A 25,432-nucleotide genomic window follows, 5' to 3' on the forward strand; every position below is an offset into this window, starting at 1 on the left:
TGAAAATTGAGATTCAACCTTTTTAGTTTTACGTGAATACTGGTAAAAACTAATTTCCCACCTGTCAGTCATAGCTACAGACGCCTGTCCCTCATACATTTATATTGTTTTATATAACATCTCGCCTACGCACAGGCACATTATCAAGAAATGGGAAGCGCCGCCGCCGCCGCCGCCACCGCACCTACGCTGCTACAACCACCACCATGTGGAAGTGGTGGGGCAAAGGCGGAAGCTTTGACGTACATAGACATCAACCAGCTTTCCCAATCGGAATTGCGAGCCCTCTCTTTGTGCTCCGAATCTGCATTCGACCTTCACAACACCGACGACCTTGTGACCCCCGACATCGATCGCTCCCTATTTAATGAGTCTGCTGGGAGTCGACGCCAGGCTTATTCCGGCGTCCGCCACCCCCACCACCGCTCTCACTCCCGCCTTCCGGGCCTACATCCTGCCCTTAAAACCCACCACCATTCCCACCCCTCCGATGATCCTGTTAATCACTCGATTATCCACTTCCTTAAACACTTCCTCAATGGCAACCACGATCCTCCCCCACCTCCTCCTCCTCCACCTTTGCCGCCTCAGGCCGATTTGTTGCCAGTTCCTGTTAATGGCCCAGGGTTAGGGTTATTAAGACTTCAAGAAAAAATAAAACATAAGCTGCATGGAGGAGAAAACAAGCGGAAAAAATTGCGAAGAAACAGGAATTCAAATAAAAAGAGGCTCTTGGAAAATAGTGTTGGAATGGAATTACAGAAGGTAAATGTGAAGGGTGAGGTGGTTAATCTCGAGAAATTGGAGAAGAATGGAGACGAATTATTTAGCGAAGCGTTGAAGACGAGGACGATGGGGTTGGACACTGAGGAGGGTGTTCTAGGGTTTTTGTCGAGCTTGGAAGGACAGTGGTGTAGCAGGAGGAAAAAGAGGAAATATGTGGATGCAGGTGCGTTTGGTGATGCACTGCCTATCGGCTGGAAGCTTTTGCTTGGCCTTAGAAGGCGGGATTTTCGCGTCTCTGTTTATTGCCGGAGATGCATAAGGTTGTTGATTTCAAGTACTTTCATAAATAATTCTAGTTATTGCATACATTTTTAAAAAATACTTCCTTTATTGTGTTTTGTTACAGTTCAACGAAGTTGTATCATTTTATACACGCCTGAAAGGAGCAAGGAGAGAAACCTTGTTAAGGTCTATCTGGTGATTTTTTTAGTTAGGGCTAATTGGAAGAGAAATTAGAGCACAGTTTGAAATGTTTTTCTCAACTCTGATAAGAAGCTTTGAACTTGAAACAAATCTTTATGGGGGCTTTTGATGGATCTTTTCTAGTACATTTGGTCAGGAATGTCCTTTATTATATATTTTTAATACAAAAACTAGTGCAATCTTATGGAAGACCACCTTTTTTTGGTCCCAAATGAAAGGTGGCATTATTTGGTTTTTCCTTAAGAAGGCCTTATTGCAAACAGCCTCCATGTTAACCCAGTCTCATCTGATACCCTATTTCAAACGAAAACTATACCAGATTGAGTTTCAATAGGTTGGTGCTCGAATTCATGTATGCAAGTATCAGCCAGTAGGTATACAATCATGATATTTGAACAACTTGCAGCAAGTTCCTGTTGTGAGAAGATGGCCACTCAACCTCTTATTCTGTAATTATGACTTGACATATGGAAATTATTGAATTGGAGTCAAAAGTGCATCGGGAATAGTCTCGACGATGATCCCAAGGATCATCCTTCAAATTGACTTGATGTCAGTTGAATTGAAGAAAACAGGTCAAGTAGAAAGAACTTGAAATAGATTTTTGAGATACATGACTCCATCTTTTGGGTCAAGTAGCCTTCTCTGGGTAGTCACTTTTCAAATGTCAAACCTCAATCTTGGTAACTGGACCATTATCTAGTGGTTCTCTTTGACGCACTTCACGCTCGAACCCTATGCTCGTGAACAAGAGAATATAATCACTCCAAATCTCATCATTTCTAACAAATAAAACCATTAAGTTTTTTAATCCCGTGACTTGCAGTAGATAACTGAATTAGAAGGATTTAAAGGCTTGATCTTGCCACTGTTGAGTTGAAAAAGAGCTTTGGCAAATGATTTATAGCTTTATGTTTTTTCAGTTCATCTGAGTTAAACGGCATTGGACAACTGCAAGGGCATTTGGGGGACATCAAATAAATTACTGACTAGGAACACGAGACCCTTTTCTTTTGTAAATAAAAAAGAGTGCCTTTTTCACTTTTCCATCTAACACGGGCCTTTTGAGTTAATTTCTGTACAGGTTATTTATTTGAGATTATGTAGCTTTTAATGTCATAAAATTTACTCAACATTAGTCATTTTGAATTGCATCCTTCATTAATAGTGTAATGCCCTTTCTAGAAAAAAGTTATAGCTTGTAAACACGCCGGCCCTTTCTCATCGTTTTGTCATAATTTTGGACATTTATTGAACACAATTTAGCATTTTTTTTTATTGTTCTGACCTGCATCTTACACATGGATATTGCATTTCTGTCTTATATGTTATAAAATATCCTGTTTTCATCGGCCCTTTTTGGCTTTGTTCCTTTTCATTAAACTGCCTCATTTCTGCAAAAAGAGAAGTTGATACTTAAAATGTGTTAGCGTGACTCGAAATGGCTGTAATTGAAGCGTTGAAAATGAGTTATGAAGTGAATTTGCAATGGTCTTGGAAGCCTTACTGAGTGCATGCTGCACACTTGTCACTTCATTTTTGAGATTTGAAATTGCTTCACTTGTGGACTTAATCTTAATTCATCGTTTTGTTATTCCCAGCCCTACGGGACAACAATTTATATCATGCAAAGAGGCTTCTTCCTTTTTGCGTTCCTATTTTGAGGGTAATGATGCAGACCAACCAAGGGATCAGAAGACTTGCAGCATTCAGCAGGCATATGGTGTGGCTACTGAGGTTGTAAGTTTACTTTTGTGTCTTTATCAGTTTTTTCTGCAGTTTTTGCTGAAATGATAGTAATTAGAGATGCAACAGAATCCACATCCTACTGACAAGACTGATGGTGTAAAGCATGACATGCTGGCGCTTTCAACATTGGTGAGTTCAACTCCATCTGATGCTCATGAGAATGATGGTTGCTTGGTGGGAATAGATAATCTTCCGGAAGTTCGTGTTCAGGACATTTTTGAATGTGTCAAATGCAACCTGACTTTTGGTGAGAAGAAAGTGTTCTTGGAGCATCTATTCTCATTCCACAATAAGACTACCAAAAGGTACAGATTTGGGACCCCAGTTGGTGAGGGTGTGATAATTAGAGATGGAAAATATGAGTGCCAATTCTGTCACAAGGTTTTTGACGAAAGGCGAAGTTATAATGGTCATGTAGGCGTACATGTGAGGAACTCCAGTAAAGGTTCCGATGAACTGGTTACTCCTGTCACTGTCCAGGGGAACTCTCAATCTCCAGTACAGGAGGCTTTGCCCACGAGGACATCGAAAATGGATGCTTTAATAGAAATTGCTAAAAATTCTATTTTTGAAAATTCAAAGGCTGAAACAAGTGAACAAGCCACAGGAGATCAAAATCCCAGTGTGATGAACTTAGAAGAAGCTCAGGCTCCAAGCTCTGACTTTGAAATGAATTTGGGATCTGATCCTATTGAAATTCAGACAAAAGATTTCGAGCCTGACAAAGCTCCTAGTGAAGGATTGGATACACATGATGGCCAATCCAAGATGGAGGATGGGAACTTAGTGAGGAATGATAACAACACACAGAACATAAATGTTGCAGTCGGTTCCAATTACTCAGATGATTTTGAGCATGTTGAGTTGAATGAAATTGAAAATTATGAAAACAGTGAGTTAGAGACTGGTTTTGAAGACAGAGGTTCAAAGCCGAGCAAAGATCACATAGAAGATACTCCTGGGCTCATTGACGAAGAAATTAGTTTTCACAACGTGACTTCTGCTTCTTCAGTTCCCCTTGCTCCATCATTTCAGTACTTTCCTCCCTTTGATTCAATGTCATCTAAGGTAACTTTTAAATGAAATTATTTATTAAATGTTGATGATGTTTCTGTATTCCTGTTTCTATTTGGAAATGATGGCAATGCAAAGCTTCTTGGATCTGGGTTCCCTTGAGTTAATTCTATGATATTGGCTGAAGTAAAGGATCTTGTATGTGATGCTATAACATCCCATGTATCACTTTGATTAAAGTCACTTGAATCACATTCATCAATAAAATGTGCACACAACACATTATTCAAGTAGCATGTTACGATTTTGTAACTTATCGATCAAGTTTCCATCTGGCCTCCAATGTTGTAGTTGACGATAGTCTTCCTTAACACGAGATACCCTTTCAAGGGCTTGGTTCTTAATTCTTTTAGGTCTCTTGTAGCGATGCATTTTGTGTTTGTTAAATTTCCAAATGCGTAGTTTGTTTTAAATATTTTCTTAGCAGTGTATATTTGCCGCAATCATCGTTATACTAAGTGGTCTGCTCATGAGGTACATGCAATTGACATGTTGCTCACAGCTACCCCCAATCAAAGGAGTCATCCCAACTATGTGTAAGCACAGGAACCCCCATCATGATGTTCACAACTACCCCTGCAACCATGGAAGGGTATCCCTACATGTGTATTTTCTTTCCTTAGTGTGCCTAGCTACTGGGCGTTTGCTCAATGTCCCCTTTTTATGAATCTTTTAAACAATATTGACTTCTTTACATGCCAATATTATTCTATCATGCTATTAGGTGTATGAACATGCATATGCTTAAGTCATGCTAACGAGTACCTTGTCCGTTTCAAATTTTTGCTCATGTAAAGAGTATGAATAATGTATAATAATTTTGTGTCATAGTTGAAACAAACATTTACTTACCTTGGTCTGTAGACAATTTTTTGTAAGTTAAAGGTGCTAAGTTCCTGCATTTGGGTCTGAGGTACAAAAGTTATCTTAAAGATCTTGAAATCATCGTAAACTCGCAATAATATAGCTGTTTGAGATCGTCGTAAAATCAGAATAATAGCTGTCATACTTTCATATCGAATTCCCCAAGTTTACAACTGAATATTATTCTTTTGGGGCTTAGAGGATTCGGGTGTCAATACGTGACCTTGGAGGTATTGATACCAGGGCCTGATGCGTTGGAGAAATTTTGATTTTTTTAAATCTGTATGGAAATGTGAGGACACTTACCTTTATTTTTTTTATTCTAACTTATTAATATTGTTCTCTTTTTAGACGGTGTGTGTTTAATATTCTAGCATGCTTACTTGCAGGTTGAACAGGGATTCTCTGTGATTGATCCGAAGCTTGAGAATGTTACAGGTTTTGAGGAGCTGAGATTTGATGATATAGAACCTTTCAGATATGGTTTTGTGAATGGACAAGAATCACTGTCTTTGCCAGGGGGTTCAATAGATTTGAGAAACAATGCTGGGATAGAAGACGGGTTTAATTCCTCTATTAGATTTGGTTCGGAGGAAGTTACATTGAGTACAACAGACATAAATCAGCTGACAACTGTGTGTGTATGGTGCAGAACAGAGTTCAAACTCGATGGTGTTGAATCAGAATCTCCATCAGATTCGATTGGCTATATGTGTCCAACATGCAAGGATAATATCTCTGGGCATTTGAATGGCAGTCTGTCCATGGATCCTGGTGGTTTCTGATTGTTGCAATATTTTGTGTTGCTCGAGGATTAATACTCTCATATGGTACAGAGTAATTCATGCTTGCTAATTGTTGTGATCTTTCTACATTTATTAGGTTTCCCCCTAACTTCATTATTTATTGAAATTCAAGTAAACACGAACACTTGTTCAGGTAATTCAGAGTAGGTAACATTGTTCTTCTGTGAGAGCTTGTGCTCTTTAGAGTTGAGCTGACCGGGATGATGCCCTGAATTGAGCTGAATCAATGTCACTATCACTGTTACTTTTTTTAAAAACTAAAATTGAACTGCTTCTCTCTTATAATGTTTCTTTCGCAATGTAAAGAATTTTATAGGGCCACATATTTAACTATATTTTTAGTGGTAGGCTTACATTGCTCCTTTATAATAGGACTAGCATGTACTCACAACTTTTGGTAAGTATGATGTCCATACACATAGTTGTTGGTTGAACATTGGACAGAAACAATTACTATAGACCATGCTGACAATATCCTACTGTCTACTTTCTCTTTAGCAGCAACATGGTGATGATTCCTGGTGGCAGACAATTCCAGCTAATGTGGAGTAATGCAGTTTTTTCTCGTGGAGGCAATGGTCCTTTCTTTTAAGTATGCATTGTACATGCAGTTTAACTAGTCGTGGAGATAAGCCCAGTGTTCTTAGTAGTTTGCTTGCTATATATTTCTTCACAGCACTTTCTTGTATTTAATCCTTTCTTCTAATGACCTGGTTCTAAAGAAAAAAGTCGATTTGCCTGTGTTCGATGTAACTAGTATTGTGTATTTGTTCATCTATGGACCTTTTCTTTTTCTTTATCCCACATTTTATTTTGTGCTAATATGTTTTAATTGTCTATTGCTGTCATGTGGATTTTGGTATCTTCAAGCCTGATGGGTATTGTGCTTGGAAGTTGACCTGCTTTCTCAAAATTACTTTTCTTGATTGCGCTGGGGAATTGCTTTTGGCCCAGCATATGATGCTTTGAAGACCGGAATTTCCATGGCACCTTTCAATTTGGCATCTCTTTACCCAATTAAGCGTCTGTTTTATTTTATGCTGTAGAACTAGATTTGTATAACGAGTTCACCTTAAATTTCAGGCCAAAATTTTATCATCTTAATATTTAAAAATTCCAATCCGATTCAAATCCCAGAAAATTCCAACTTCGTCTCTCTCTCTCTCTCTCTCACATATATTAAACGAGGAAGAGTCAAAATTACAGAAGTTCATCCCAATTTGTTTTCCTTATTTCTTTCCCTTCTTGAAAGTCCTTGTTTCTTTGCACTCTCTTATCTAATTTAATATTCTCTAAACGAACTCAAATTTTAATTTGAGTTTGATATCTAACTGGATATATCCATACTCAGAATCAATTTAGTCAAAAGTTTAAGTGCAAAGGAATTATCTGGTCTACAACATGAAAATGAAATGGACACCTGAATTTGGTTATCTACCTTGAGGCATGGATGAAGCAACAAAAAGTTGCCGAAGTTGGCCTATAAAAGAAATCTACCTAGTGATCACATTACGTTGTATCAAGCTTCCTGTTGCATTTCAATTCCCAGTAATCAGGCAAAAACAAGGGATATGGAATCAAGGAAACTTAGGAAAGATATATGCAGGCACGGTGGGGAGACATTGCTCATTGCTGGGGTCTCTTGAGGCACGAACCATATACTGTCCAATGTGTGGTGCTAATACAATACTTCAAATACCACAGCAGCAGTACCACAGCAGCTGGTCCCTCCTCCTGCGCATGGACAGGTGTTATGCCGTTATCTACAAGGGACATCCAAAGACTGTCGAGGGTAGCATCAATGACGTGTTATTGACGAAAAATCTTCTGGTTAAGAGGTTGGGCATTCCCAATTCTTCCATCGATTTTCTTGCAGGAATCACCAGCTCTCTCTCTCTCTCTCTGTCCTACCAAAAATAGTCTTTCTATAATGCCTATACAGCTCAAAACTAGTAATTGTTAGAATATGCCTGCACCAAACACCAGCAGATTCCAACAGATTCCAGTAGCTTCCAGCTTCTTCCAGATTTCAGCTGTAATGTTAGTTACTAGTTTGTTAGTTGGTTAGTTCTTTTCTCTATAAATACAGCATGGTGTATTCATTGTAAATCATTGGATTGCATTTTCCAATCCCTCCTTTCATGGAGGTTTCTTCTCCTCCTTTCATGTAGTGTATTTCATTTTCCTCCTATCATGGAGTGTTTCTTTTATGGAACTTATTCCGGTTCCATTGTATCTTGTTCTTCTCCATTTATGGAGTTTAATATATTGTTTCTCATTCAAGAATTTAAAAGTAATATTATCTACAGTCCACCTTAAGCGAAGAAGATAAACAACAATTCTGAATTCCAGTATCTCATATTTCATTCTGACATAGTACTGCAGAAGAAGAGGGAGACCCCTACAGGATTCCAACTAAGTACAATATCCAAACATCCCTCCCCTGGCTTATTCAAAGTTGCAGGTCAGGAGACTCCTAAGCGTTTTTCTACTGGGGCCATGGCTCAAGAGTAAGAAATTGTAATGGGGATGAAATAGATGGAGATGATGAAGATGAATCATTGTTACCTGTTGACTACAAGACTGAAGGAAGGCTACTGGACAACGAGATCAATACCACCATTGTGAGGCCACTACCCCATGGAGCTACACTTCATGCCATTGCTGACACGTCCTTCAGTGAAACCCCTTAGATCTCCCATTTATGTGCAGGATAAACAGGTTAGAATTTAAACATACATATTATGAAAAAATTATCTCAACATCATCGACCTAACCCGTCATTTCAGGGAAGGATATTTTAAGTGGGGAGATCACCGCATACCACATGCTGCATATAAAGGTACCCTTGGGGGAAATGCCATATCTATTAGTGCCTGTGATGATCATAGAAATTCCGCTGATCCCACGGTTAGTGGTCAAGAACCTCTTTTCCTCCTAGATTTTCTGGGAATATTCTTAAATCTTAATTAAATCAAGCAGCTTTATATCAAAACCTCGGTAGCTGAGTGGGTTGTGATATGGTGAAACTGTCAACTGCTTCTGCATATCCTGATGCAGTACGAAGATTATTCATCTAAATCTTCACCTTACTTCCTATAAAGACAGGTGAAGTATTTTAAATATCTTGTCAACCTTTAAAATAACCAAACCGCAACTTTATAGTTCAAGAGCAGGATACTGTAATATTGTTCAAGGATGTGTTAGCTGATATACTGGCGGATTCAAAAATTTATATTCATTGTGTCTTCCATTACCTTTTCGTGGATGGCCTAGTCCGGCTGAGCAAAATATTAGTTATGAGCTCTTTAGGATGACTGTTCCTTTCTTGGTAATTTTAAAGAAAAACAACTACCTTCACTAGCATAAACTTGTAATTTACTATACAAATCATAAATCTGGAACATATTCCCGTCTAGTTTCTTAATACATTTATTAGTTATCATAGAATTCAAATTAAAACTATTAGATTAATTTATCCAAGAACACCAGAAGAGCACGAAAAAAGGGAAAAAGGAAAACTTACTTCATCTATGAATTTTTGTAGATGAAACTTAGACGAGTATCACAGGTGAGTGTACATGTCATGATTTGGTTTGGCACTTTATTTAATCTAGAAAAATTTTGTTTAGTAACTTAAGATTTCAGATCAAGATTTGGTTGAACACAAGTGATGAATTTTCTCTCCCTAACTGTTGGCTAAACTCTGTCCGCACCTCTGTATCATGACTGTTGAAGTTTGATGGATTGCTTCTATGATGTAAATCCATGACATCAGAATTTCCTCAGATTATCAATGAGGATTGAATAATAAATATCTATACAGTCAAAGGGGGTTGAAGCAGGTGTGGATTAAGAAACAAATGAAAATAGGCACAATATCGTTATCGGGTCAATAAATTCTTCTCATGCACTAGCTTTCCATGTTTTCATATTGCTTTCTTCGGAGTCAGAAAAGAAATGAAATAATGCATAGTGAGCTATTGTAATGTGAAAAGAAGGAACATAGAGATGCCAACTACATATTCCTATATTACTTGAAAAAAAAAAAAGAAAACTTGGAGGCGAGTGTGTCTCCACTTCCTAGACATGTTATTACAATCCTACTTCAAGGATAATGCAAAAAAAGTTTCATTTTCCAGATCATCTTTGCAATCCTAACCTCTCACATTTTTGAGCAAAGGTGTGGCCTTTACTCTAGTTTTCAGAAACCTGAACCTTACATCCAAGCAAGAAGGAAGAATAGGTTTTTGTCCTACAAACTACTGTTGTTCTGTCCATGAATCCGGATGAACGTCAATATCTAATTTAGGTAGCAATTACATTGTTAATACAAGAACAAAACCAATCAAAGGTATATACATGCATAAATTACAGAGTCCAACAGAGAACCCAAGAGGAAGCGCAGTGATCCTAATTGTCTAGTACTCACATCTCGTGTTTGAAGAGAAAACCCATTGCACATAAGAGACTAAAAATTAATGCATTAAACTAGATAAGGGAGTTCAATTTTGCTTATCATTTGGCTGCTTAATATTTTCAAGAGACTGTGTGATATAAGTATGTAATATCCATAGTTTGTTTATCTGTAATACAAACTATAAATCTTTCTTTTCCTTGAAGTCCACTAAAGCTATCCCGTCAAAGGTAATTTGGGTCATAAGTTATTTTCTTGGTGTTCCGTAGGAACATGAACCATCTACTTCTCAAATGTTTAACATTCAATCAAAGCCTTCACTTTATGAAGTATATAGGCCATCAATTTCCATGGCTGATCTATGAACACTAATAATAAGAACCGTCTATGCACCCTTGTTAAATACCTCCATTCAACGTTGGCAAGCTATGTACTATAAAGCTTAAAAGTCAGATACGAAATAATAATCCTAGTTTCTGTGTGATAATTGTAATTGGTATTGCTATTACCAATATATTTCAACAAAGTCCATAATGTTTGCATAAGCTAAAGGATCTTATCTCTTTCTCGTCTCGTGCTTTATATAATGTGTTGTATTATAAATATTTTCGTGTCCTTGAATACCAGGAAACACACAGGGAACCTAGACCTTGACAGGGTAACAGAACGATTTCAAAGTTGAACACTGCACCCAAGGAACACATTTTATTGTGACTATAATTGATATACCATCCATAACATTTTGAAAATGAACAAAAAATGCATAACGCCGCTTCCAATGGCAGAGAAAGGTTAACAGTTGAAGTTAGTTTTTGAATTAGTTTGCTGATGAGCGTAAGAAAGAACAATCAGTGGAACTTGACCAAGCACGTAATACCCCAGTGAACAGTATATACAAGGATCAGATCCCTATATAAAAGGGATATTGTTTTATCTACGATATAGGATTTGCAATTCTGAAATCCATTTTTGATTCTTTAGAACAATCAGATCCCTAAATAAAAATATGTTGTACTTCACAGATGCTTTAGGTGGAATAGCAGATGACACATTATTGTCACGTGATAACATATGCTCATTCTTCATAGTAGCATCCTCCCGTGTGAAGCCATTTCACACTACTTTCCTCCCATTGGTCTTGAAAGATGTCCTGCAACAGAGAATTGTTCTGACAGAAAATATTGCCATTTTGCTTCAACATGGCCAAATCATTTCTTGCCTCTTCCTTCTAGGGAGGCTTATTTATCGTAAATGAGAAGGTACCTCCTCCAATCTTTATGACGGTAGGACCGGACAAAGTGACAGACTGATTCCCCTCTTAATAAGCACTCCCCTAGTTTTGAACTGATGAGCTTCATCTTCTAGAAGTATTCTAATGTACCCGAAATTCTATTTCTCACTCACTCGTTCTCTCACATGTGGACTTGCATCCCACACATGTAATTCGCCTCAAATGTGAGCCACACTTTCTGATGCTTGATGCTAAATATCCTGAAAAAATTGAAACTGTACAAGTCTCAACCAAATTAAAGTCAAGCAAAGTGGTGGGGCATTTATCAACTCAGGCAAAAGCAAAGAATCTAATTCCCAGCCCTTTTCTCTTAAGTGGAATAAAGCTAATATTCTAAGGACAACTTCTACTCAGTTAACTTCTGATTTATATCAGTAATTTCAACATCTATATTGTATTGACCCCAAGGGAGTGCAGAAATGGAAATGACAGGCAAGAGAATGAGATGCAGTCGTTGCGGTGCGCAACTAATGGTTCCCCCCAACACATATACATTTCAATGTCCAACATGTCTAACTGTAATCCGGGTTCAACCTAACAATCCTCTACGGCAAGTTCATGACTCAATACGCCAAACAGCTAGCAGGATGAAGGATTTGCTCTATACAGTATCCAGCAACACAAATACAAGCGTATTTTCAGGGAATGGCTATCCGTATTCATGGGCATCAGGTAATTCTCATTATTCACAATCAGTTGCACCTTCCTTGCCATTTTCAGCACACGGAAGGAAGCGAGCAGTGTTATGTGGAGTAAGCTACTATGGACAGAAATACAGGCTAAAGGGAACTGTCAATGATGTAAAATGTATGAGATATTTTCTGATTCAGCATCTGGGTTTTCCAAGTGACTCCATACTTGTCCTCACTGGTATGAGTATTATTAAAATATCTTTTTTCACTCTCTCAACTCATTGTCGCTACGAACAGTTCAGCTATATCCACTCAGCTTAATGTTAGCTCACATCCGTCAAGCAATTTCTACGAAACATGCAAATGTTTGTCCGTCTTAAACTTAACGAGATCTCCTTTGGACACACATGTAGATGAAACTCTTTAAGGAAATAGATTGGACACTGCAAAAGCCTGCAATAGAGAGCTGACATAATAAAATAGCTGCTCTGATGGAAACTAGTTCTCAGAAGAGGCTATAAATTGGACTGTAATTTATAACCAATGTTAAGTTCAATCTTTCATGCCCCTTTTCCTCTTGCATATCTAAATATAAAATGGTAAATTAAAACGATAAGAAATAACCTGAGATAACTTGTTTTGGCCAACTTCAGGTAACTTAAAAAATAATATTTATGACTTGGAAGAAAGAAAAAAAGAGAAGTCTCACTTGTTATTCTGATGGATACAAATCAACATGCAGAAGAAGAGTCTGACCCTTGCCTGATCCCAACAAAGCATAATATCCGAATGGCCTTGCATTGGCTTGTTCAAGGATGCCAATCAGGGGACTCGTTGGTATTTCACTACTCAGGCCATGGCTCGCAACGACTTGACTTCAACATGGATGAGGTAGACGGGTACGATGAGATGTTGTGGCCTGTAGATCACCAGACGGCGGGAAAAATATCAGATGATGATATTAATGCCACCATTGTGAGACCACTGCCCCAAGGAACCAAACTTCATGCTATCATTGATGCATGCCACAGTGGCACAATTCTTGATCTGCCATTTGTATGCCGAATGAATAGGTCAGTGTTGTCCTCCTTGGTTTGACCTACACAAACTGCCCACTTCAAGAAGTCTATCTTCATTTCTAGAGCAAGGGTTACTAAAATTATTATGGTTATAGAAAATAAATTGCCAATCTATGATCTGAAAGTCAGATCTCTCATTAATATCAAAATGTTCACTATGTCCTCCAGGGAAGGGTACTATCATTGGAAAGATCATGGTATCCAGTCACCTATTTACAAAGGTACAAACGGCGGGCTAGCTGTCTCCATAAGTGCATGTGATGATCATCAAGTTTCAGTAGATACTACAGTCTGTAACTATTCTTCCCTTTCTTCCTGTTCAATATGCAATAAATTACATTTTATCTTTCTAAAAGCTACGGACACAGCCATAATGTTTTCTCATTTTTAATATCATGAGCACTTGGAAGCATGAATGTTAATATAGGCGCAACCTTGACACAAATGTCTAGCAATAAAAGTTAATACATGAAACTCAATAATTGAAGAAATAGCACCAAATAAGTTAAAGAGTAGGACATAATTGATGAGAGGAAAAATATACTTTTGAATTTGTTTTTTGTACTAGTACCAATCTACTTTTAGGTGCATTTCCAGCTGCATAGGGATTTGAATGAGTGATATTGGCCATTCATGCAACCACACATAGGACAGTAGCACTCCAGCAGTAATAGAAAATTTTCCCTGTGACAGATAGTTTGCATGTATATATTTAACTCAACAGAATAGAAGAGAATGGTTTTGTTCATAAATCTACTTACATCTGCAGTTCTTATTACATGTACAGGCTCTATCTGGTGACACTGCAACTGGTGCAATGACATATAGCTTTATCCAAGCTGTACAAAACGAGCCTGGATTATCATATGGTCGATTACTAAATGTCATGAGCAAGACAATTCACGACGCCAAAAAAAGACAACTCCTAAATGGTTCCATTGCATCCCTTGCCAAAAAGTTACTCTTCTCAAAGTCATCACAGGTAAGCATTCTGTTTATGCAAATTCTGAATGATGGATTTTGAATGCAGCACAGGCGTATCCAACTTTCAAAATATAAAAGGGAATTTAGGTTTCTAGCAAATAATGTTTCTGAATTCTTCGTTATTTCTAAGCACCTATAGAGTAGAAACCAAATAGGAAAATCATAACTGATACGATGAATTCCTCACTATTGAAGCAAAGTGTAAGAAAAATACTTCCTCACTTGTCAAAAAATGTAAGAATACAACACCTTAAATTTCTTCAGTAATTAATTTACGTTAACGTTCATAAACTTGAAAACAGAATGAAGTTTAGTCAGAGAATTACGGTAAAAATTTGTTTACCTTTATCATCATCTTGACATGGTTGATGTCAATTGTAATCTTTTGATTTCTTGGTGTGTTTTCAGGAGCCTCAACTATCATCATCTCAGAAATTTGATATTTACTCAACACCGTTCACTCTGTAAGACTGTATTTTCAGTTTAGGAAGTTGAACTTTGTTATCAAAATTAGAATGGAGAAAACATGAGATTGTAGTTAATTCAAGAAATCGAATTTCTGAAGCCTAGCAATGAAACATCATCAACTATTTTAGTTCTTTGCCTATACCTCCAGGCAGAAGAAACGTCCCAGTTACATAATTTTTCCTTTTCCATTCTCAAGCTCAAGTCATACATAATTTTCCTCTCTTCCATTTGTAACCTCACGTCCTTATGTTCTGGCAGACTAGTTAAGCATGCATGTACTCTTGAGTGAAGTGCATATTTCATGACAATTTTATTGTGTTTTTATTATCTTAGTAAATACTGATAAAAAAATAATTTACGGATTATATTATATGTTCTTTATTTTCTTTTGAATGATATAAAATACAGGCTTCGGAGGCCTCATCATCGACAGTTGTAGTTACTTGCATGAAGATTCACCCTAAGACTATTGTTTATCGCTCTAGGCTAGGATTAGCTCTTAGGACCTAGAGAGGGTACTTCAGCACAAACCTGCTTTCATGGGGTTCGTAATGAGGGGGCAAGATGTTGCTAGGCCTAGTGGGCAGGGGACACAGAAGATGGGACAAGTAGATAAGCCCATAGATGAATTTGATGAGTTTGTGGATGAGCAGGCGGACGAAACTTTGAGGGAGTCTAATGTTCCAGCTTCATTCGAAGAGGAAGAAGATGAGTCCCAGGAGGAAGAGATGAGAAAAGAGGCGGTTGAAGAGAGAGAGTCAGAGTTTAGGCTTCGACCCTGTGAAGGCAGGTGAATGAACAACAATTGATATTTAGGGAGAATTTTCATATGACCAACCACATCGAACTTCTCTGTACCACCAGTTCCCAGATGGTTGACAACCCTCCCGAGGGCTTCATTGCAACAAACAACTCTTCCTTGATGCCAGCCTTTGCCTACCTCGTCACCCATTTTACAGAGATTTCCTAAGACAATACAACCTGGTTCCGACTAGCATTATATATACCTGATTCTCTATATAATAATGTGGTGGCGATGTACAGGCAATGAATGCAAGATAATTAACTAGTCAATCAAGATACACCACCATAAATCCAGTATAAGAAAGAATCTCATTATTAGCTAATCATATTTCTTCAAGCAATGCTATAAAGTTTCCATATATTAATGCTGAGGACCCGTGCATCTGTGCCATTGCTTGCACAGAATAGCAACAGCAGCCATGAAATGAGCAGTTTCATTTTAGTTTGCCTTTGTTGCTCTATTATGTTTTTTTCATCTATATTTTTCCTCATATCTTTCGACTGCTTGATCAAGAATGCTATAAATACAGCTAGGAATTAAGAAAAACTTTTGTTATCAATACAAGTGAGGCAAAAAGTGAAAATTGATGCAATGATCATCAATTTCTTCGTCTACTGGTTAATCAAACAAGAAATTGCGCCACGGAACAATACAATGAACATAATTTCATACTTCTTTTCTTAGTATTGGACGTGATAACAAGTCATGTCATTGAAGTCGGGACTCGAGCTATTTTTTCTAGATTTAGCATTTGTTTTTTCCCTATATTTTGGACCAAATCTAAATAATTGTCCGTAATAATATATGCCTATCTTCAACTTAACTAACAAGGAATTAGGAAAATTGTTATGTGCCAAGTAGTACTTGACTAAGAAGCCTTGAAGCCGTGGCTCAGCCGAAACAGCAAGCCAAGCCAACTAAGTTAGAAGCTGAAGCACATTTACAAACCGCTTCTTCTGAAGCAATACAAGCTGCCATCTTCTGAGCCAACCACAAAACTTCAGCCACCAGCTTCCCAACCTGCTTAGCCCATCCTTAAGATATCACATGTACAGAATCGAAAAATGCTTTCAGATTGTACTCGCTCAAGGAAATTTGACACCCGAGCTGAAAGTTACGCTCATTTTCGTAGACGCTTCTTATTTCTCCTCTTTTTCAATTGCTTCATGATCTTCTCTTCTAACTGTTCCGCAGCAGACACCCCACCGGAGAGAGGCAGTTCATGACTGTCAGCTCTGTTAGTCTTCAAAGAGTAATTGTAGGATTCAACAGAAGAATTCAAACCAGGGAATAATAGATCAAAAGTCGATGAAAGAAAAGAAAAGTTGAGAAGAAAACAACGTAGAAGTTCAAGAAGTCTATATTTTTCTGTTAAGAATACAAGGGGATTATCTGCATAGAAAAACAGAGAAGTAAATAAATTCCTGAGATTGAAATGAGCTATGGCGGTCGGTGAACTCTCCATTATAGGCCCTTGTTTTTAACTTATCTTTTTTGTGAGTCTTTTAATATGAAGTGGCGATTGATATGTTCTGAAAGATATGACATTATATAGAAAGAAATGGCTCTTCATGGAATAAGAATCAATGCAAGTATACGAGGAAAGAGGCTAGTGTGTTACACCAGAGGCAAACCGGCTAACAAAGAAATTGCTCATGCTGGCCTTGTCAACTATTTTTTTTTTAATTTGAACTGTATTAGTCTGTTCGCTTGACCCATAAATAAATTTTCTTGGTAAGCAGATTATTTGGACAGTTGAAATGTTGTTTGAGTAGGAAATGAGTGGTGGACAGGACAATTGTTTCATTAGTTTGTATGACCTGTGAATGAGACAGAGACCAGCGTATTTAATGGGCCTTCATACACAAAATTGTATATTGTGAATGACTCAAATATTGCTTATCAACCTCAACTGGACGAGGCTGCCACGGAAACTTGGGCACTCAAAAGGGAAGAAACCGTGACCCATTCCTTTCATTTTTCGATCGAAAAGACAAGATCATCAATGACAGTTTCCGTCTGATAAATGCTTTACACCCACATACTTTTTGAAACTAATTTTCTTTTCTTCCATCTAACAATGTTTCAAGCTGGCTTTTACGTTTGTAGATATTATTCAACAGTTTTATTAGTGATAAAATGAACTTACATGACTAATCTCCTACCCATAATGGGGAGGAGATATGTTACCCACTGGTGATGTGGCAAGGGGTTTAAAACACCAGGTGTTGCCACATCATTGGTGGGCAACATATCTATGGGCAGGAGATCAGTTCTGAATAGACGTATAAGCAATATAGTTACACATCCGGATTGAGATTTTCGAAATAATTACATCATAAAAAAGTTAGAACCTTTTATTGAAAACTATATACACAAATAATAATGAAACGTCAAATTTCAAAAAACAAAAAGATATAGAAAAAGAATCATTAATAAACAATAAATGTGATAAAAAAAAAAAAAAATTGGTCCCTTTCTACGTAGAAAGTCTCAATATAGTTAGGTGACACTAAAGAGGCGATACTTGGGTTGTTGAGGTTGAGATGAGTAAGAAACGGACGAGCTCTGGAGAAAAGATTTTAATTCTCTGGAGAATTCCTTTGGCTTTTCAATGTTAACAGCATGTCCCGCATTTTTTATCACTACTAACCGAGTCTTCTCCCCTATATGCCTGCAAATTTTAGCTCATAGGTAAAAACAAGAAATGAAAATAACACATGATGTGCACGTTTGGTATAAAGATTTGAAAAAGTTTGGATTCGAAGAAGAGGAACAAGGATTTTTCTGCACTAATACGACTCAAAGAAAACAGCCATTCATGGTCAAGCAGCGATAGGCGGTCTGGGGTCACATCCACTTGATCCTCACAGATCCAACTCAATCTTTTACGCCGATGTATCGTACTCTCTCGACCATGTCATCAAAAAGTCTGTTGTGTATTGTCATGTCATGTATAATGTACCAACAAGACATTTTCACATTATGAAAATAGGGAACTTATATTCTTACGTTTGGAGTCTATGTCCCAATTCTACTGGAAATATTCTGTCCTGCTCTCCCCAGATGATCAATGTAGACTGTTTCAAGAAACAAAATTTGAACATGAACAATTTATAACAGAATTTTATCTATTTCTTACTAGTCGAAAGACTCGTAAAATTTATATATGTGAATATAGATAACCTGTCTTATTTTTGGAATATTAGAAATTTGTCTATCTTTCAGTATTGCTTGGATTAGTTCCTTCTTCTGTTTTATATGATCTGTACAGAAAACCTGCCCAAGTAATTGAATATTAGTTATACGCTTGGAAAAATTGATTGAATGAGGAAAAAAAAAAAAGAAAAAGTTACATCGATATAATCAGAAAGGAAGCAAGAAGGCACGACTTTAACAGGCTTCACAAAAGCAAATTTCATCAATTCCCTTAATTTATCCGGCGTTTGTGGCATCAAAATGCTGGCGGCTTCATCCAAATCCGCCACCTGAAAAAGCCCATCTCTCATATCTTTCTCCTCCAGACACACGCCGGTACAGCAAAGCACCACCTTCTCTACCGCCTGCGGAAACTGCGCCGCCATGCTATACCCAACAAACCCACCATAACTTATCCCCACCAGGCTCAATTTTTGCACCCCATACCTCTCCATCAATCTCATAACACATTGTGCTTGAAACGCCTCTGTTCTCTCCGGCCGCTTTGTGGTGGAGTCGCCGAAGAAGAGAAGATCCGGCACGTATATGTTGAACCGGGGCATGAAGTGGCGGAGAAGATCCCCGTATTGCCACATTGCATTGGCTCCGAAGCCATGCACGAGGAGGAGATTAGGTTTTGCTGGCTTCACAGTTTTTGGTGCCCAACAATGCATGACGGTACCGTCCTCTAAATCTGTCGTCACCGACCGTGGGAAAAAAAAAAACTTACATCGATGTAATCAGAAAGGAAGCAAGAAGGCACGACTTTAACAGGCTTCACAAAAGCAAATTTCATCAATTCCCTTAATTTATCCGGCGTTTGTGGCATCAAAATGCTGGCGGCTTCATCCAAGTCCGCCACCTGAAAAAGCCCATCTCTCATATCTTTCTCCTCCAGGCACACGCCGGTACAGCAAAGCACCACCTTCTCCACCGCCTGCGGAAACTGCGCCGCCATGCTGTACCCAACAAACCCACCATAACTTATCCCCACAAGGCTCAATTTTTGCACCCCATACCTCTCCATCAATCTCATAACACATTGTGCTTGAAACGCCTCTGTCCTCTCCGGCCGCTTTGTAGTGGAGTCGCCGAAGAAGAGAAGATCCGGCACGTATATGTTGAACCGGGGCATGAAGTGGCGGAGAAGATCCCCGTATTGCCACATTGCATTGGCTCCGAAGCCATGCACGAGGAGAAGATTAGGTTTTGCTGGCTTCACAGTTTTTGGTGCCCAACAATGCATGACGGTACCGTCCTCTAAATCTGTCGTCACCGACCGTAGCCCGGAATACGAGAAAAAATTCCGGTAGAGCCAATCTGCTGATCCTGTGAAACTCAGGCATCTGGCCATTCTTTATCCACTGTGATTATCAAGAAATTTCTATAAAAACTATTTTATAAAAATATCCTTTCACACTTTGTTGGTTTAAAATTTATAACTAAGAAAAGACAATGTTGAAGGAATTGGTGTGAGGCAACGCAACGACGGACAACTATGAATATAGGGTTCCAGAGGAGAGATTGTTCCAAAAACATTTGCTCGCGTTTTTTTAGGTTTATTTTCGGCAAAAATAATTTTTTTTCCTTAAAAAAGAATAATATTAATATAATATAAACATCGTGATGCCCATTTAATGTAGGACGGTACACAAAATTGAAATTTTTTTGAATCTACGTGCAAAATATTTTATAGTTTGAACGAATGATTAAAAATGAGAGTGAAAATTAAAAAATTTTGAAATAATAATTATCAAACAGAGGCAAATACTGAACGGTTAGTGATCTGTATCCTTTAAAGAGTACACAAACAATGAAGCAAAGCCAAAATGGCCATCTTCTTGATATATGGCTGAAAGAAAGAAAGCTTGTCCTATTTTGATTATTACAAATACAACCCGGCTATGAATTTTGAAAAAATTATAGTGAAATTCTACAAAGAAGACTGGAAAATAAGAGAGAATAAATATAAGAAAAGGAAACAGATCATTTTCACACTTAAAAAAGAATAATATTAATATAATATAAACATCGTGATGCCCATTTAATGTAGGATTGAAATTTTTTTGAATCTACGTGCAAAATATTTTATAGTTTGAACGTATGATTAAAAATGAGAGTGAAAATTAAAAAATTTTGAAATAATAATTATCAAACAGAGGTAAATACTGAACGGTTAGTAATCTGTATCCTTTAAAGAGTACACAAACAATGAAGCAAAGCCAAAATGGCCATCTTCTTGATATATGGCTGAAAGAAAGAAAGCTTGTCCTATTTTGATTATTACAAATACAACCCGGCTATGAATTATGAAAAAATTATAGTGAAATTCTACAAAGAAGACTGGAAAATAAGAGAGAATAAATATAAGAAAAGGAAACAGATCATTTTCACGGCCTTTCAGAATAAATTTGATTTTTGTACTGGATTCTTTGGGATTTCAAACTTCTGCAACCTACCAAATCATGTCTTCTGGTAACCGCCTAATATACAACAGCTGCATGAAACATTAAGATTGTGCATTTTACCCCTTGAATCGGACAACAATGCAGGAGATATCATCTTTACTTTCTCTTTTCAATGCTTCCATTGCTAATTGTTTGGCTGCCTTCTGTGGGTCTTTGATCTTCTTCGCAATATCAATGGCCTCTTGATTCGACATTACCTGGAGCATCCACAACCAAGACGAACCCAATATGGGGGTTGGTTATAAATCCAGAAGGAAAAGGAGGAGATGGGACAAGTAAAGGTCGGGAAGCAAGTAGGCACCTTCCACAAACCGTCGCTAGCAAGGATAAGAAGTTCGGTATACCCATCAATTGGAGCGTCTGTAATATCAGGGTCGGATCGCAGGTGAGTTTTCAAGTTTTTGTCTCCAAAAGCACGAGAAACTGCTAACTGGCCATCCACTCTTGCAACGTCTCCTGGTATAAGAAGCATCAGAACAGATTTTTATGACTTGAATACCTTAAGCAGTCCATAATAATGTGATTCGACACCAAGCAAAATATACTTCATGTTGAATGAGTACAGCAATAAATTGATCTAGTCCAAAAGTTCAGGAAGAACAAGGACGCAATCAAACAAAACGAATGTTTTAGCACAAGTGTGTCTTCTACAGTAAATGAATTCTGTATGCAGATTAATCATTTGCAGGAGCAATTCTAGAAAAGTGAATAATTTGTGCGTAAAGTACAAAGATCAAAAAATTATTTTATCAACATATCACCAAGTTTGTTAGTAGAAGAATGAAGAGATCATGCATATCCTATTTTATCAACAAATCATGCAAATAATCTACATATTCACCACCAAGCATGCGGTCTTTCGAAATTGCTTTAACCTAAAACCATGGACAAGTTTTTAGCATATAACACAGATGGAGATCCCCCAAAAAATCAAGTGCCAATAGGTTCACTGCATATACCATTTGGACCTTGTCCAAAACCTATCCTTTTCCACCGCCTTCCTCAGTTCAACTAAATTCTCGAGACTTTAGCTTTTAGACAGTGCATGTCAAATGCAATGTTGTAGCTCTAGCCAAGTGCAACATTCTGCTACTAAGGTTCAAAAACCACCCAAAAAAAACAATGAAAAAGTGAAACTTTCATCCATTATTTTGGTGAAAGTTACCAGTCATAATTCAGATCCAACATAGACTTATCTCGTTCCCAAAGAAAAACTATATCCATCAGAATTACAAAGCCACCCCACATATTTAGACCAAAAGAAATATTTATGACATGACAAATTAAAATTCATATAAAAGAAGACCCTGCATTGAGAAGTTGAGAGAGATAGGCATAGTTCAATCTTATGTTAGGAGGATGGGGCAATAATTGGATAATCTGAAATGCTTATTTCAGCTATATATATGAGATAGCTAGAGCTGAAATGTGTTTTTGAGTAGTGATTTTTCAAAAAATGTGTGGTTAAAAAATCAGGAAAAGTTAATGAAAATTATTTTATGGAAGAATGTGAATTGAAAATGAGTTTTGAAAAAATGAATTTTTAAAAAAATGGAGGCCAAACATAGGCTAAATAACATCACATTATAAAATTCATGTGAATTATAGAGATTCTCGTTTTAGACAATGATACTATCCTAGAATTGTACTACGCCACACATTATTTGGTCTAAAGAATATATTTCTCAAGTCAGTGAAGTCAACAGTGCATGCAGGATAGAGTAATATTTCTAAATTCAATTATCATTGCACGACTCTCTTTATCTTTAGGGTGGTGTCGCACTTCTGCAATTGGTTCTTACGTTGGCAACTCGGTGGTTAATCCTCATCTTTTAGAAGCAATATCATTAATACAGATAAGTAGTGGATAATTGCAAGGACTAGTATGAAATGATCTACATATCACAATACCTGGCATGTTAGAGACAAATCCGCCCCTGTTCTCAATGCTACCCCGCTCTGTGTTGGGTTCATGGTCAACGGACATTTGTGTAGCCTGCCCCTTTTTTGAAAGGACTGCTCGTGAATCTCCAACATTGGCTACCCATAGATGTTGACTATTTACAAGAATTGCAGTTACAGCAGTGGATCCACCTCGTCCCAGGTCAGGAGTATGCGAGAGAATTGCCTGATCGGTTCTTTCATAGGCTTTTGCAATAGAAGTATTTGGATCGGACCAAAAGTCGTCCTGTTATTCAATTTGGTGGGAACAGAATTATTAGATGCCTTTTTCATAGCACTTAAAAACAAATTATTTTTAACATACCATTTTTTAAAGTTACAGGAGTAATTATATCAATTTATCAACATCACTCTTCTTTTATACAAAATGTACCACATTGCAGAAACGTGATTTTCATAGAGTAACCAACCTCCTTTAAAATATTGGAAAACAGATGCCTCTGTAAGTAAGCTGGCACGCTATCACCTAGATGTCCATCATAAATAGCAAATAGTCCCAACTCGTGACCATTCGTGTGTAGAAATTTAGCAACATGGTAATCCTCCATAGGATGATTTGCTTTTCCTTTTACTAAACTGAATCCATATTTGACAGGTCCCCGCTGGCTTCTTCCCTTCCCAGAGCCACCAGGAGAACGGCCTCCTGAAAGCTAAAGGAAAAGAAGAACTCGAACTTTGGAATCCACCATAATATTATAGAAGAAATAAAGAATAACAAAAGCAAAAAAAAAAAAAATTCACATGTTGAAGCAGCAAATCTAATTCTAATTCCTTCCTTACTCAAGTTCCTTGCATGGAATTAGAATAAAATAAAAACAGAAAATCATAGTGAAGAAGTATTGTTGAAATCACATAAAAGTCTGTGGAGTTTCATCTGAAAATCATAGGCCAATCTCCAAACAGGAAATTATTGAACGGGACGAAGCTGTGGAACAAGGACTGGTGGTGCAGATATAAGTAGAAGGAAAAGAAAAACCGAAAACTGATCGCTAATATCATGTTAATTTTTAACCCAATTATAAGTCTATGTGCTTCTGTCAAAAACAGAATTCATCTATGTGGAGTCTCTTATTTGATTTTTGAACTGCTCCAGATAAGTATCAAAATGTTGAAGCAAGAGGGCCTCTCTTCACCAATAATTTTATTCTCAAATTGAGAATCAAATCTCATGCATGAAAACAAACTATTCTTCCCTCCTCGGTTTCTCTATGCTGGTTGTACCTCCACTTTTATCCGATGTAGTAATATTTCGTAACTTTACCAAAGGCATATATCTGAACTCATAAATCATAAACACTCGTTCATACTGACATAACCCATGTAATAAGCATACTTAAGGATCCCAAGGACATGCCAAGGAAATTCTACCGAAATCAAAATTGAACTTACCTCATAATTCAGCAAAAACCTTGAAAAAATTTGGAAAAAAAATGCACAAACTATATAACGATAACCACAAATTCGTGTCAAAGCCTAGGATATTTAAAATATGAATATATAGCTGAACTGCAAAATCTCTCAATAATACAGCAGTTAACAATAATCTCACCTGAGGGAAACAGCATAAATTATCCATATAATTCAGAAGCCCCACCGGCCACCTCCCTCTCCCCTCCAATTCAACATCTACCTCGTACTTCTTAAAAGTTGAAAATCCACAACCTGTAACATAAAAGAGAGAGAGAGAGAGAGAGAGGGAAGATTCTTGATCATAAAAATTCAAAACTCCAAATAAGAAACGTATTCAAGATTCATTTTTTCTTCAAGAAACAAGAAAATAACCGAAATCACCATATGGAAATCCCACAATAAAATAAAAAAAACCACTTACCGATCCACCACTCCCCAAATCAAGAAAAAGAAATCTGTGAGCTGATATGATTTGACTATGCTTCTAAAATAATCCTTATGCAAACAGATATGGTTGTGTATAAACCAAACAAATATATATGTAAAGATTTCAAAAGGAGAAAATAACAAGAAAACGGAAATAGTAACAGGGGTTACGGAAGGGGTAATATAACCGGTGGTGCAGGCGAGAATGGGTGCCAAGAGACCAAAGGCATTCGGGTTTGGAAGGGTTTGGCCTCCCGTTGTTGACTATGTTGTCTTTATTATTTCTTTATTGTTTTGTACTAAAGTAAACGACGCCACCAGTCAGAGGTGGTCTTTCCTTGTTTTATGTTAGTACAGCCTGTTCATCACTTGACCTTTCTTGTTTCAAAGGTGTCAGGTTTCTTACAAGACACAAGAAAAAGGTATTTTCATTTATTTATTTTTTATTTTCTGTACTTTGTTCTGATTTGGTCATCGTGTGGGGGCCCTATTTTGGGTCAGCCCATATATCTTTTCAACATGGAGTTTGCTTTTAAGTTTTAACTGTTACCACCAGTATCCGTTTTATCTCCGTGCCTTCTTCAATTTAT

The 25,432-nt window shown here is 37.4% G+C and overlaps 4 protein-coding genes across 11 annotated transcripts; 2 read left to right on the forward strand and 2 right to left on the reverse strand.

Annotated features, from left to right (window-relative positions):
- The first annotated feature begins 125 nt into the window (after nucleotides 1-125).
- On the forward strand, nucleotides 126-6,501 carry LOC111410695. 4 transcript variants are annotated; one of them, XM_023041164.1, is made up of 5 exons: nucleotides 126-1,046; nucleotides 2,811-2,949; nucleotides 3,025-4,026; nucleotides 5,096-5,188; nucleotides 5,286-5,500. In XM_023041164.1, the coding sequence occupies exons 1-4, from the start codon at nucleotides 151-153 to the stop codon at nucleotides 5,144-5,146; spliced, it is 2,088 nt and encodes a 695-aa protein (XP_022896932.1). In that variant the 5' UTR covers nucleotides 126-150; the 3' UTR covers nucleotides 5,147-5,188; nucleotides 5,286-5,500. The 4 variants fall into 4 exon arrangements, with proteins under 4 accessions (XP_022896932.1, XP_022896930.1, XP_022896928.1 ...); XM_023041162.1 differs by lacking the exon at nucleotides 5,096-5,188 and adding an exon at nucleotides 6,204-6,501 and having other exon boundaries at nucleotides 130-1,046; nucleotides 5,286-5,726; XM_023041160.1 differs by lacking the exon at nucleotides 5,096-5,188 and adding an exon at nucleotides 6,201-6,501 and having other exon boundaries at nucleotides 131-1,046; nucleotides 5,286-5,726.
- A 1,766-nt stretch (nucleotides 6,502-8,267) lies between these two features.
- On the forward strand, nucleotides 8,268-17,132 carry LOC111410696 (metacaspase-1-like). 3 transcript variants are annotated; one of them, XM_023041165.1, is made up of 8 exons: nucleotides 8,268-8,423; nucleotides 8,492-8,612; nucleotides 11,142-12,280; nucleotides 12,785-13,115; nucleotides 13,290-13,410; nucleotides 13,909-14,103; nucleotides 14,514-14,569; nucleotides 14,982-17,132. In XM_023041165.1, the coding sequence occupies exons 3-8, from the start codon at nucleotides 11,830-11,832 to the stop codon at nucleotides 15,010-15,012; spliced, it is 1,185 nt and encodes a 394-aa protein (XP_022896933.1). In that variant the 5' UTR covers nucleotides 8,268-8,423; nucleotides 8,492-8,612; nucleotides 11,142-11,829; the 3' UTR covers nucleotides 15,013-17,132. The 3 variants fall into 3 exon arrangements, with proteins under 3 accessions (XP_022896933.1, XP_022896935.1, XP_022896934.1); XM_023041167.1 differs by lacking the exon at nucleotides 14,982-17,132 and having other exon boundaries at nucleotides 8,308-8,423; nucleotides 14,514-14,943; XM_023041166.1 differs by lacking the exons at nucleotides 8,268-8,423; nucleotides 8,492-8,612 and having other exon boundaries at nucleotides 9,324-12,280.
- Nucleotides 17,133-17,691: 559 nt separating this feature from the next.
- Nucleotides 17,692-20,153, reverse strand: LOC111410697 (monoacylglycerol lipase ABHD6-like). 3 transcript variants are annotated; one of them, XM_023041168.1, is made up of 4 exons: nucleotides 19,307-20,153; nucleotides 18,565-18,657; nucleotides 18,391-18,458; nucleotides 17,692-18,052 (listed from the first exon to the last, which is right to left on the reverse strand). In XM_023041168.1, the coding sequence occupies exons 1-4, from the start codon at nucleotides 19,928-19,930 to the stop codon at nucleotides 17,881-17,883; spliced, it is 957 nt and encodes a 318-aa protein (XP_022896936.1). In that variant the 5' UTR covers nucleotides 19,931-20,153; the 3' UTR covers nucleotides 17,692-17,880. The 3 variants fall into 3 exon arrangements, with proteins under 3 accessions (XP_022896936.1, XP_022896938.1, XP_022896937.1); XM_023041170.1 differs by having other exon boundaries at nucleotides 17,692-18,310; XM_023041169.1 differs by lacking the exon at nucleotides 19,307-20,153 and adding an exon at nucleotides 18,735-19,298.
- Nucleotides 20,154-20,788: 635 nt separating this feature from the next.
- On the reverse strand, nucleotides 20,789-25,146 carry LOC111410699 (probable protein phosphatase 2C 9). The gene is made up of 6 exons (XM_023041171.1): nucleotides 24,838-25,146; nucleotides 24,556-24,668; nucleotides 23,417-23,656; nucleotides 22,956-23,232; nucleotides 21,346-21,500; nucleotides 20,789-21,241 (listed from the first exon to the last, which is right to left on the reverse strand). Exons 2-6 carry the CDS (start codon nucleotides 24,580-24,582, stop codon nucleotides 21,101-21,103), a joined length of 840 nt encoding a protein of 279 aa, XP_022896939.1. The 5' UTR covers nucleotides 24,583-24,668; nucleotides 24,838-25,146; the 3' UTR covers nucleotides 20,789-21,100.
- Between the last annotated feature and the right edge of the window lie 286 nt (nucleotides 25,147-25,432).

The sequence above is a fragment of the Olea europaea genome, chromosome 15 (assembly GCF_002742605.1).
Source record: "Olea europaea var. sylvestris chromosome 15, O_europaea_v1, whole genome shotgun sequence".
Classification (NCBI taxonomy): Eukaryota; Viridiplantae; Streptophyta; class Magnoliopsida; order Lamiales; family Oleaceae; genus Olea; species Olea europaea.